Here is a 13,278-nt window from a genome sequence, read left to right on the forward strand (position 1 = left end):
GGTTATGCCACTTTTCTTAGCCTCAGGCTGTGTTAAATGGTTCTCCCCGTACACCAAAACTCTTTCATCAGGGATGGGGCTGTAGTGGTGCATTCGACCATAACTGAAGAGCCTAATCAAATATAACTGTCAGTAATTTTGAGAGTGCGACAGATGTTATTTACCTGGAAGCATCAGCAGTCAGACAGTATATTTCCTAAGACAGTTTCATTTAATCTCTCATTAAACTTTCTGAGCAAATAAGAAAAATTTAATTCTCTATTCTCTCAGCAGACGTGCATATCTGATGGGCCAATCGCAGCTTAAATTGTGTCCATTGCTAATCGGCCTTTATATACGTGAATGTATCCAATTAAATGCTGTGATTGCAATGTGTGAATTATGATCAGTGGCCGAACAGCATTGTCTCACTTGGTATTCAAAGCTGCGGTCTTTCGTTTTCACCCGTCTCTGTATGCCTTACTGCACACTGCTGACCACATCTTTAGATGTCTGTCAGAGCACGTGTGCGTGTTACACGCATGTCATTAGCTTGGCATGCACTTCTCGGCCCGTCAACCCGCAGGAGGGGGAGCGGCTCGCATTTCAACAGCCACGCACAGGACCGGGTCTTCAGGAGGCCTTAGGCCTAATCGCCTGCGATGCTCTTCCTTCCTGTCGGAGATTGTTCTGCTGGGTGCACGCCAAACTGTGCTGTGCTTCTGTTCTTCTCAAGTCGGCTGTCCCGAGTGCGGCCGGATCCCTGCTCTTCCTCTACCCTGTTCTCCTCCGAGCAACTGCTGAGAGGCACTGAGAACTCAATGTCGTCCGTCTTTACAAAACACGAGTCCACACCACTGTGCCATTTGCTGACAGAGCGTGATGTTGTGCCGTATATTAAATTCCTTGTATTTTCAATAGTCCACATATTTGCAATATATCACAAGCAATGGATTAACGTTTTCAATCTGAGCGATGATTTGAGGATCAGAAGGCAGCAGCTAACAGCTCATCATCTGAAGAAAAACATTCAGGGTTTGGCTAGCAGTCCTGTAGGAAACGGTGCATTAGACAAACAGTTGGGTACATAAATTCAGAAATTTAATAAGTACTGTATCTGTCATAATTTAAGGAGGTGAAAATGTATGCAGTGAAGGTACAATTTTATAATATTGTTCAATATTGTGTCAAAATTTGCTCAGTTTGTGTTTTTTGCAGAATGTAATTATCACCATTCATGCATTTTAATGCCTTGAATAGAAAACTTCAATTAATAGCTGAATTGGATGCAATAATATTTGAAGAAAAATCTTTGCAAATCACTTGAAGCCCAAGCAAATATAAACTTTAAATTGAATTCAAACTAGCAAACTGTAGAACCAGCCAGTATCATTAACAGAATGTCTGGGACAAACACAGGGAGGGGAGAGCCAGGGTGGGCCAGGGTGGGCCACCTCCATCAAAATAGTACCCACCCATTGGTCTTGGCTCAACCACCGTACCCTATTGTGAATGGCCACCGAGGTAGTTCTGGCTCAGCTAGTTCTATGCAGGCCCAACTGTATGAGTATTTCGGGCTAGGCTGCCGCTGTACATTTTAAAAGCAGATGGACTGTGGCCCCAGGGGCAAGGGGCCTGCCCGGCCCTGTGTGGGGTTTCAGGGCCCAAACAGCAGGACCTGACTCACACATTTCTGACTCACATAGTTTCTGATCACTTCAGTAGTGCAAATCTTATAATTCTGCTTATGAACGTAAAAACAGAAATCAGAGATTTACCTTATTTGGGGTTAGACTGAGTTTAGAAATGTCGGCCTATTTCATTATACAGTATTTCAAGTATGCTTAAGTATCTTAATTTACTTACTTAATTATTAATGTACATATGAAGGATATAACCTTCATATCCGTTTAATGCATGTTGTTGTACTTGTATGAACAGTTGCATTGGCATCCTGGAAAAAGCTATTGTCAAATATCAGATACTTGCTCTCCTAACTGCAGAAAGTGATGTAATGTGCATTGTGCACTTTGCAGTCGGATGTGTATCCGTCAGATGCTGGAATACATATTTGAAACATAAGCCACTGTCACGTAAGTTACTTTGAAATCTTCTTCCATTGAAGAAGTGCCGAGATTCCTCCCAGGGCCCCACGAGTTCACACCTAATCACATTTGTTAGGAGCGGTGGATGGGGAAGGCATTCTCTGGCTGAACGATGCAGTCTTCCTGCTGCCAGATTTGGGCCGGCTCCAGTAATCCTATTTCAGTGGACTAATTTCAGGCTTCAAAACTGCGTTAAATGCTTTGTGGCTCTGGCAAAAAAAAAAAGAAAAAAAAAAAAAACAGCTACAGACGGTATTGATGGATGGAGTGATAGGCGTATAGGCCGAGACTGTCTGAGGTAATGATAACGGACACAGAGGAGGACGGGGAGGGTGTTTGATGAAGTATGTGACCTGGGTTGTGATTTACTGAAGGTACCTGTGCAGACTCCTTAGCTGCAAGGGGATTTGGCAGCATTTTATATATTTATTAATCACTTGAGTTCACATTAAAATGTCCCTGAATGGGCAGGGAGAAAGGGGTGGAGGAGGCTTTAAGCTGTGCCTTATTCATCTTTACCACCTTTTACCAAAGTTGTTGATTGATTTTCTCTTTATTTGATGCATTGATTCCTGCTTTTATGGACCTGCCGACGTATTGATCACTTGGCAAAGTACTTTAGTGGTAATTATTGGGAGTCGTTGGGGTTTGCTGGGAGTCATGGAGGCATTCATGGGAATCTTCCATTGATTCATTATGTCATGTTGTTTAGCCTTTTCACGTATAGACATGTTTTTATGTATTTGTCCAGAGTGGACCTGTCAGATTGCTTGTTCTCCTCTGCCAAACAAAGGATCAGCTATTTTGAAAACTGCACACATACTGCAGGCACAGTGCTTATTTTATCATGCGCGCCAACCATTGTATGTGTAGTTTACCCTGCCTCAAGGTCGAGGTCCTGCTCTTTTCATACAGCAAAAAAAGCAATAAAAGCTATATAATGTATACCTCCTTGATTTTCCTGTTTGTGATTTTCTCATTGTACCGTCATGTATACTAACACTATGTACACTCATAGTACGTGAATGAAAGCATGAATGAACGACTGCTCCCCTCCACGCAGGCACCTCGGTGTTCCAGATCACGGCCACGGACGCGGACGACCCGACCTACGGGAACAGCGCCAGGGTGGTGTACAGCATCCTGCAGGGGCAGCCCTACTTCTCCATCGACCCAAAAACGGGTGAGAAAACATTGGCTTTCCTTCCCCCCTCTGCCTGAGAGGGCTGGGCCAGGCCCGTCCCACTGGGGCTGCAGTAGAGAAGTCGCTCTGTACTGGTACAAGATTAGAAAACCACATCCAGGACTGTTCCTTTCAACACTGCAGTACGACCTGGATTTAACCAAGTACTTGTCCGTAATAGAGCTCGATGGACAGTCGCTAAAATGATCTTGCTAGATTGAGGTAGTTCATTGAAAAAATAACCAGTTATATTTATTGTGAGTGGAGTCTTTGTTCAGTCCAGACCATAGCATGTTCATAACATATTGATTCCATAGCATTGTTTATTTGCTTAGCAGACACCCAGGGATGATCCCACAACTTTGTGTTTATTGGCTGTCGGATCCCCTGAATGCTACTCAATGCCAGTAATCCTGCTGTGGGCTTTATATTGGCCGGATCAGTGTGAATAAAGGTGCAGAGTGCTTCTGAGAGCCATTTCCCGTGCTGTAGAACCCATGGTAACAGAAGAGGACCAGACAAAGGGAAGCTCTGCAGTGGGTTCTGCACTTTGAGCAGATAGCCATGCTCCAAAAGCAACTTTCTCAGAAGCATTTCAGGGAAACTCTTCAGGGATTTCTGTCCTTCGCTTTCCGGAAAATAGGTTACCTCATAATGCATAACACTGAGAATGCATCTGCATTGCTTTCATTTTTCAGTCAAGTTTACATTTTGTCAGCCCCTTGATATTTTCTTTATTTGTTTAATTCTGAATGAACTGGCTATAATTCTGGACTAATAGTTACATGGACTTCATTTATAACAGAGAGAGAGATAAAGAGGGGGAGAGAGAGAGATGTAGAGGTAGAGAGAGGTAGAGTCGCTGTGGTATTTTTTGCCTTTTGTTAAACAAGAGCTTGGGAACAAAATGTAAGGCAATAGGCCTACAGGTATCAACAATGCAGTTTAAAAAAATGCATTATTTATTTAACTGACACGGGGCAGACAGTAAGGTTATGCGCAAGACTGCGGACATGGTTGTCTGTAACCGGTCAGTTGAGAGTTGCCTGTGTGATTGCGTTAGATCGGGGAGAGGAGAGTTTTTGAGCTACTGCGGCACCAGTAACTCCCTCTCCTGTTCAGCAATGCTACCGGCATACCAATGCGCCATATGCAGTTCCCTCAGAAAAATTAACCGACCATCCATCCGATTCCACTAACCACATTATCCCTTAAGAAGCAATAAGCAAGCTGGGGCTAGGACACATGAGGTGGGGCAGGGCCACTCCCCTGTTGAAGGCTGTACTGTGCACACACACACACAAAAGGAGGCACACACACACTCATATGCATACACATGCGTACACTCACGAACAAAAACATTTTATGTTGCAGAAATGTTATGACTCGGTTGTCATTACCACAGCCATTTTTGATAAATGCATCCTACATTTGAGAGCTGGCTTCTTTTCTGAGTATTCTTTTTATTTCTGCAGACATCAGGCTCATATATCCACAGTACCTCATACATATTGCAGACATTTATTTTCATTTGAATTTAGCAGAACATGTCCTATCAACATGATGCAGTGCAGCTCTTTTTCTATTTTTGTTTTGGGCCAATATTAGGTATGCTAGTAGAGATTCCAAGGGCCAACAAGATGCTCCAACAAAAATAACTCAATTTGGCCCATGTTGAAAAACAACATGTGACAAATTGTCTGGCTTTTATAATCTACCAATATCCAGCCAACAAACGTTGCCTGCTGGTTGATCTCCACATGCTTGGTTATATTATTTGTGTGCCAGTCCTGCTAGTTAACATATGGACAATCTAACCTAGCTACAGGTTCGTTCTAACTGGCCCATCTGTTTGGGTGAAATGTACTACAACTGAAAGAAAGCCAACATTGGCTGTGGTCTGAGAAGTTAATGTTGGAGAAATTTAGTGTGCATTAGTGAAAAAGGATTGACTGCTCATGGATTAACAACCATTGATTGAAAAACTACCAAGAATGGGTCAGAGTTGATTGTAGTCACCCAAGCATGACCACCAATATCCATTGCTGATGGACGATATTTAAATGGATGAAAACAGTGGCATAACAGACGTCTTTGTTATGAATATGTTATTCTGTGCCTTTTTTTCTTCTATATTATTTTTTTTCATTGTAACATATGTATACAGCTGGGTGGTTTTGACATGGTGCAAAATGGTCTCCAAAAAAACTTTAAAATGAAATTGAATTGCTGCTCAAGGAATCTTTCCCACACTCCACCCCAACCAATGAGATTGTACTACCCTCCTAGCCCAGCCAATGGTCTGCCTCCAGCGAACTGGTCGTATTCCATGCTCCGTGTTTGTTCACCGCTTCTGTTTCTCCTAATGTCCTCCACCGTCGTGCTAATCATTTATCGATTCCGCCGTTTATTAATGCACTGGATGGTAAAATGGCCATGGGGGAGGGAAGACAAGAGCAACCGCGAGAGGAAAAGAAAATCAATAGCAAACTGCTGCAAACCACGTGCCACCTGGTAGTAAAAGGTAACTGTGGACTTTAGCTCCCCGCATGAATCCGGAACAGAGCTTTATGTCAGGAACGGAATGAACTGCTGGAAACACATTACAGGTAGAAAGCTGAACAGCATGCTCACGGTTAAACAAGGCTGCTGCCGCGTGGCTTGTGTTGTTAGACATGCCAGTTTCACTGAGTGACACATACCACAGTCCAGTGTCAAATCATAGCCGTGCCTATGTCAACAGTAGCAATGATATTCTGAACATTACCCAGCGTTGCAGTGTTTAACTTTGTGTGACCTGACCTTCTCAAAAGCGATGGCAGGTTGTAACATAAAAATGAAAGGACAGTTTAAAGAAATGATAACTCAGACGCCCAATGATGTCAAAGCTGCAATGGAAAATGGAAAAAAATTGCATCCAATATGAATCTGTTCCACTCAAACTGTTTCCTCCATTGATGCAGTTGTCAACACTAAGAATTTGCATATATGTGAAGTATCAAGTGCGAAATATCACAGCAGCTGTATATTACTGCCTGTGCGTGCATGTGTATGTGTGTGTGTCTGTGACTGTGTGTGTGTCTGTGTGTTTGCAAGTTTTTCAGATGTTTGTGTCAGGAGATCAGAGGATAATTGCACACATAATTTTTCACCATTTGGAGAGTGTGAGTCACTTCACTTGCCAACCATAGCAAAAACAATGTGACAATACGGATGGGATGAATATATTTTTCTTTGACACCAGATATGCAGAGTATACTGCATGTGTTATTTTGCTGATAGTTGACATTAAATTATGCCATCTTCATATACCATCCAATGAATTTTTATTGAGTTCAAGTTAAGAACCTTGCTCCACAGTGCAGACAGCCGTACCACAGCTAGGAATCAACCTAATAGCCTCTGTGTTGCAAGCCTAGTTCCCTAACCATTACGCTGCACTGCTGCCCACACATATTACCCTGTACTTGAGCTATCATAGCTGGCATGTTTCATTTTGCTCTTGTCAGACTCATGCCGTGGAGCAGGAGTACACCCTCTGTTCAGACACTCTTGGTGAGAGTCGCTGAGTGCCTTCACACTGACCCAGCAGGAGCCTCCTGATCGTGGGGGTGATGGCAGCTTCACTGTTGGTGGCATATGGACACTGGACATGCATTCTTGCTTGCTCTGTTTTCTGTTAGTTCGTTAGTACGGTGGGGCAGCGGTTAGGTCGAGGTTGCTTTTCTCACATGCAGACAGGTGTTTGTGGAGAATAAAGGATACAGATGTTAAATGTTAAACGCAGTCAAATCCACCTGATTCCTTCACATTTCACCTTGTGTCCAAACTCAAGTCATATTGCAATATTATGTCCCTTTCACACATGGAAGCCACAACATTTCCAGGTTCAATTCTCCAGTTTAGGTTGTGAGTCTCTTTGCACATGACACAACTCCAGTTGTCCAGTTGACCATGGGTCCAGTGATAATCTAACTATCAATGCTTATCTTCACAAACCACATTTGTAATGCAGCCATCAGTACCCAGCAACTTCTGACTGTGGTTTTGCTCCTACCAGCTGTTACACACAAATATTCTAATTTGGCAAGAAGGATAAAGATGCTTGTGTTAATCAGGACAATGCATCGTTCAGTGGCATGTCCTACTCTAGACAGCTAGTGCAACCTATTCTGCTGGAGGATGATGGTATCGATGAAGGGCAGGATTAAACCTGCTAAGGCAGACATTGTAAAAACCATAATAGGATTATTTCAGACAAGGATAATCTTGTAGAAAACCATGCTGTTTCCTCCTACTGAACTGGAAACATTAAAATGAAGATGCACTTTCCTGAATATCAGAAAACCATTGGAAATGATAGTCAACTTTCCTAATAAAATTCTAAAAACGGCTAGCTTTATTTTATACAATAAATGAAAAGCCATGCAGAGATAATAGTACTGAAGGGGATTCGCATCAAACTGTTTAGGTATATTTGCTTACAGTATGTAGTTGCTGAATAGGGGGCATTATTTCTGGGAATGTGTTTTTGCTTGTTTGTTTGCCTCTCATCCATTGTAAGACAAGAGTAAAGAGATACAAAGATGTGAATTTAACCCCACAGAGTGGTTCTGTACATCTCCTTTGAATATGGAGTGGGTCAATTTCATCGGCGATGGGGAATTTAAACGTGTCAGCTCAGCTGTACTGCCTGACGGACAGAAGGGGGATTAACACCTTTCTGTTTGGATCAAATTCAGCACTGTCACTCTGTCGGTCGATCTCCGAAACCCCTAGGCCTCGGTTAAAGCTACGTCTGTCGAACACCCATGCGTAAAGGAGGGGGTTAGTCCCGCCAAATGGAGGACAGACTTGGAAGGCTGACAATCTCTCTAAGCTAAAAGAGAAGAAAGGTTACAGTCTCTTCTTTTGGACCTGCACCAGCTGCTGAATGAACAGACCTTCCCCCTGAATTCAATCTCCCGAGTCAGTGGAAATAAAGACAGAACACCCAGAGCCAGCCTGACCGAAAAAGGTACAGAAGCAGCCCACCAGGGGCCCCCTAAATATTTGAATATATATTATTTAGGGAGTGTATGTCCCCCCCAAATCAAATCCTGCTAACAGCCCCTTGAAGAGCACTGAGAATACACATATTAATGAACCCATTGCAATATAACGCCAAAGTGACTCCGTCCCTTAAGACGGTTTGTCAGTTCTGTTAGAGTTTAGGCACACTTTATTGCAACATTGCCAATTCAATCTGGGAGGGTTTGATTTCAGTTTGATTGGAATCGCACTTTCCCTTAAGTTGATTTGGCGGATTTAGATTTTACCCAGAGGGCTGTGAGCAGAGGTGAGAGGCAGGGCTAAGTTATGGACAAGCTCGTCAAACCTTTGCTTTGCCTGTTCTGCCAAGTGAAAGAGAAAGTTTCCTCAAGGACCGTCAGCTTGGAAAGGCAACGCTTTGCTACGACAGCACATCGTCTTGGGGATTTTCAATTTTCAATGAAATGACGACGTGGCATGTGCACCTCTAACAATTTGCGGGCCTTACAAAGTTGCAGTTTATTACAGTTTATTATTATTGTGGCACGCTTTCCGTAGCGAGCGAGGGCACTGTGGGGTAGGTGTACAGGCACGAGCACCCAGCAGACTACACTACCGTCGTCCCTACCAACCATCCCTCAAGCGAAGGCGAAGCGTGTCGCCACCACACCTCCGATACCGGATTGTTTCCATGGCGATGCACATGACAGCGCCTGCGTTTCTTTGGATTTCATTTTTCTCAGTGTAAAGGAAATCCTATTGCGGAGATTGAACGGTGCAACACAGACTAACGGTTGTTCAGCCTCGCCTGTCTTGGAAAACGCACTTAACGCGTGACTGCGCCCGGGCATTCTGCCGCATTCTGAGATGGCGAGGAATGTGTTTAACACGCAGCAAACAGGTGAAATCTGATGGAGCGCTGTTTCCCCAGAAGCACAGAGAAGAGAGGCAGAGCTAGCATAAGATCTGCTGATTCTGTTAAAGTCGTGCGGAGGGGGAAAACATATCACGGAACATGACTTCTGTTGCTAAAAGCGTGTTGCAGGATCCCTACCTCTTTTGGGGTAGACATTCAGGTCTGCTTATGGCTTCTGTGACTGGAGACCCAGTCGCCATCTCAAAAGAGCGTGCCAGGCATCTAATCGCGTAATCTGTCTGGAGCTCACCTTATTTGTACGAGCCACACAACATGACATGCATTTCTGTTAGCGGGTGGCCTGGAGCTGCTTTTAAATGAAAACAGTGACCCTGAGGCTAATTAGCAATTAAAAAGCCTGGAACACCAGCAGGGCTCCTCACGCATAAATATTGTATTTATTATTTATTATTATATTTATTTATTTATTTACTTACGTATTTATCATATCTGGACGTGGTTCGGCATGTCGGTAATGTATAAAGCACAGTTATTTGTATATTAGACTGACAGTGGTTATGACTCTGCGCATTAGCCTGAGCTTACTGCTCGGCCCTTTGTCGTGTAACCTGAGCTCATCAGTCTTCATGCAAGCGATGTGGCTGACGGCATAATGGAACGTGTGAGAGGCATCCGAGGGACCGTCGGCTGGAGCTGCTGGCTCCCAGCCCAATCTCAGAACAAGCAACGCTGCAGCCCTGGTCAAAGTATTAAGATTTCCCATAACCAGAAGACACCTGCAAGCCATTCTGAGGTTAATGCCAATGTAGACATCTGAAATCCGTCGAAAACCGACACCGCGCATCGATCTGCCGGGGCACTCCTCTGAAGAGGTCTGTGTGTTTGAAATCCATGTTCTGAATATCAGAAGAGAAAAACAAGCACAGATTTGATATTTGCGGCCATTCCGACTGAGCTGTGATTGGCCATACTAAGTAAACACGGTTACTGGTTTTGATGTTCAGCGTATTGATTTACTTTCGGTGAAGACTCCTTAATGGATGTCAAGCAGTCTGCAGATATGTGTGCTGGAGGATCTTAGTACAGCGCTCTGAATTTCAGGAATAAGCCAATGTTTGTTTCAATCAGAGTTCAGTTCTGTTGCTCTTAGCTCTGATCACACCAGTGTAATGTCTGCAATGCAGCATGCTCCAGCTTCCTGTTCAAATCAGCTGTGGTGTTTATGTGAGTAAATCAAACCCTGGGAGACCATCGACTGGCTGCACACAGAATTGGGACTGTGGTATATTCTACCAGCTTTCAGTTGCACATTTATTTTATCCAGAAACCACTAACTGCTCTGAATTGTGTTATATATAAGATGTAAATAAGTACAAGGGTGGTTATCTACTATCTACTCCTTACTGCTACACACAAAAAAAAAAATCCAATATCATTTGATACACAACTTATGATACATAATTTATTCAGTAACTACTCAATACCTTGGCTGTCCTTGAGGGTGAAGTTGGGATTCACAGGCAGGTCACTTTGCCGTTGGCAAAGTTATCTTTTTCTGCAGCTCTCACAGTCTGAATCACCTTGAGAGATGAGATGAGAGATGGGAACAGGGCCAACAACGCAGACTTCTTCCTGGGTTCTGAATTCATTTCATTTCATCTATTTCATTCATTTAATTTATATCGTTGTGTATTGCATTTTCTGTATGTTTCTCCCATGGGATGGATAAAGTTCTTTGTTTGTATAAGAGTCAACGAGAGAGGAAATGTACATGAGAAGCAGCTGATTTTCCAAACTGGACTGGACAAATTGTGTTATCCAGTGTCTGTTTGCATTAGGCCACATTTCTGAGCCTCTTGTTTTGTCTTTCACCTAACGCCAGAGTGCCGTTTTACATCTGAATCGTCCCCCTCCTCGTGTGCCTGTGTGCGAGGCCCCGGAGCCTCCAGTGACCTGGCAGTTAGGGTTTTAGTCAGTGCAAGTTGGGCAGCCATTACTGAGATTCACTCCGGGGCAAATCTTCCAGAGTGGGGTTCATTTGTTCAGACAGACTAAGGTGTCTGCCTGCATTATGGTCTCCCTGCTCAACCACATACACACGCATGCTCACACACGCACACACACACACACACACACACACCGGCAGACGCACACGCAGACACACACATATGCACACCCACACATACGCAGTCACACACTACCTGCGGTTGAATCCAATCTCAATGTTTGGCTTTAGGTTTGGGAATGAAACAATGAGATGTTCAGACAGACCCAGGCAACCCCTGTGGCTGAATTCATGCATTCCTGATTGCTACAGCCAGTCATATAGAGTATTCAAGGACTGCTGAGTGGTTCTTTCTGTTACTGCATCTTCTAGTGGACCGGTTCTCAATCCTGGCCCTGGAGAGCCACAGGGTTATGGGGCTTTTGTTATTACTCATACTTTGACTAGCACAGCAATTGATCTGGTAAAATAGTTTGTTATATAGCTAACTCAGGTCTCCTGGTTTTTTGGGCCTGAATTGGTTGCTGATCTTCAGGTGAAATAAAAAACCAGCAGATGCTGTGGTTCTCCAGGACCAGGACACAGGATTCCTGTCCTATGATCAGAGCGACACACTATTGGTCATAGCATAAACCAGAGATGGGAGTGTTTCAGTCAGATAACCTGAAAGTCTCTTTGCTCACTAATGCCTGCAAGTTTGTCTCTTAAGTTACACATTAGTTGCCTTTGTCCACCTCTTTGTGTGAGTCCAACTTTCAAAGTGTTGTGTGATAAAAAGTGCTGGTTGACATCGTATGCTTCTAAGGAGAGTATGTGCTTGTCTCCATTTTCCGAAATCAATAGAGGAGGTTGCAGCATTGAGCGCTGATAAATATGAGTATTCATCCAAGAATAGAGAGCAATGAGACATGAGACGGTAGAGAGCAATGAGACATAGACGCCAGCCAACTGAACCCTCTTAAGCATTAGATATGCTATTGCAAATAAAGTGTTGCCCTGCACCACAATCACTGGTGGCACGGTCAGAATTTAATCCCAGACTGTGGGGCCTGTCATTAGAACAGCAGCTCAACAGGATGAGCCACCGTGAACCAGCATCAATGTATTATTTATGTAATTATTTAATAAATTATTTTTATTATTGTTATTCACACTGTGAACAGATTTTTTCAAAATGATAGAAGGCTGAGTTTATATATATATATATATATATTTATATATATTTATATATATATATTTATTCCTCCTGAGAAATTATTGTATTATGTTAAGAAATCTATCTCTGGAGTAGGCTGATGTGATAGTGGACAACACTTTTGAGGTATTCTTTCTTTTTTTTTTGTAGCCTTATCACACTGTGACAGTAGGATTACTTTAACTACATCATATTTTAAGTTGACAATGCAGTGTGGGGAAATTAATATGTTCCTAGCATTTGGCTTTAGAAAACCCATGTCAGGCTTGACCTAACATCAGTCCCTAGTGAAAACAGTTAGTATGGGATAGATCTATGTGTCCCTCTTGTCTAAGCTCTTGATATACCATTAGCTGCATGTTTCATCTGTTCTTACAGAGTGCGGGTTCGAGCTCAGCATGGGGTTAAAGGTTTAATTGAGATGATGGATATGGTATAAAGGACTCAAATGAGATGGTGCTGAATGTGAGGTCAGATAGATGCTGTCCTTTGTTCTATAGTGCAACAGTGTCCATCATCCCTGCATAAAAAAGAAAAGATGAACTCTACTTCATTCCTCTGAAGTTAACAAGAACATGTTTATCAGCTCTTTTATAACACGGAATGGGTACGAAAGAGTCAATCCTGAATCATGCATAAACCAAGACCATGCATGTATTTTGGAGAGCAAAAAACAAGGAGGAAGATAGCAAGCAGTCATTTATCATTCTTGTCACTTTTTCCCAACTACTGTCACATACTCGCCATGGGACAAAACACAGCAAATGGTAAACCATTTCCATTTGGCCTGGAGATATTTTGTCTCAGTCTCTGGCTCTGTGCACAATACCTGCGGCAGTCCTGCCACCGAATCCATTTCCACCCTACTCATAAAGCTGTGCTCATATATATTAACAATCGATT

The 13,278-nt window shown here is 43.1% G+C and overlaps 1 protein-coding gene across 2 annotated transcripts in view; it reads left to right on the top strand.

The window, feature by feature from the left end:
• The window catches only part of LOC133136504 (cadherin-18-like), a 77,981-nt gene that overhangs the window by 38,339 nt on the left and 26,364 nt on the right, over window positions 1-13,278 (top strand). For both annotated transcript variants that reach the window (XM_061254053.1, XM_061254054.1), the window contains exon 4: window positions 3,148-3,267. In XM_061254053.1, coding sequence (XP_061110037.1) covers window positions 3,148-3,267 — 120 coding nt within the window. The remainder of the gene's footprint in view (window positions 1-3,147; window positions 3,268-13,278) is intronic.

Source organism: Conger conger, chromosome 9 (assembly GCF_963514075.1).
Source record: "Conger conger chromosome 9, fConCon1.1, whole genome shotgun sequence".
Lineage (NCBI taxonomy): Eukaryota > Metazoa > Chordata > Actinopteri > Anguilliformes > Congridae > Conger > Conger conger.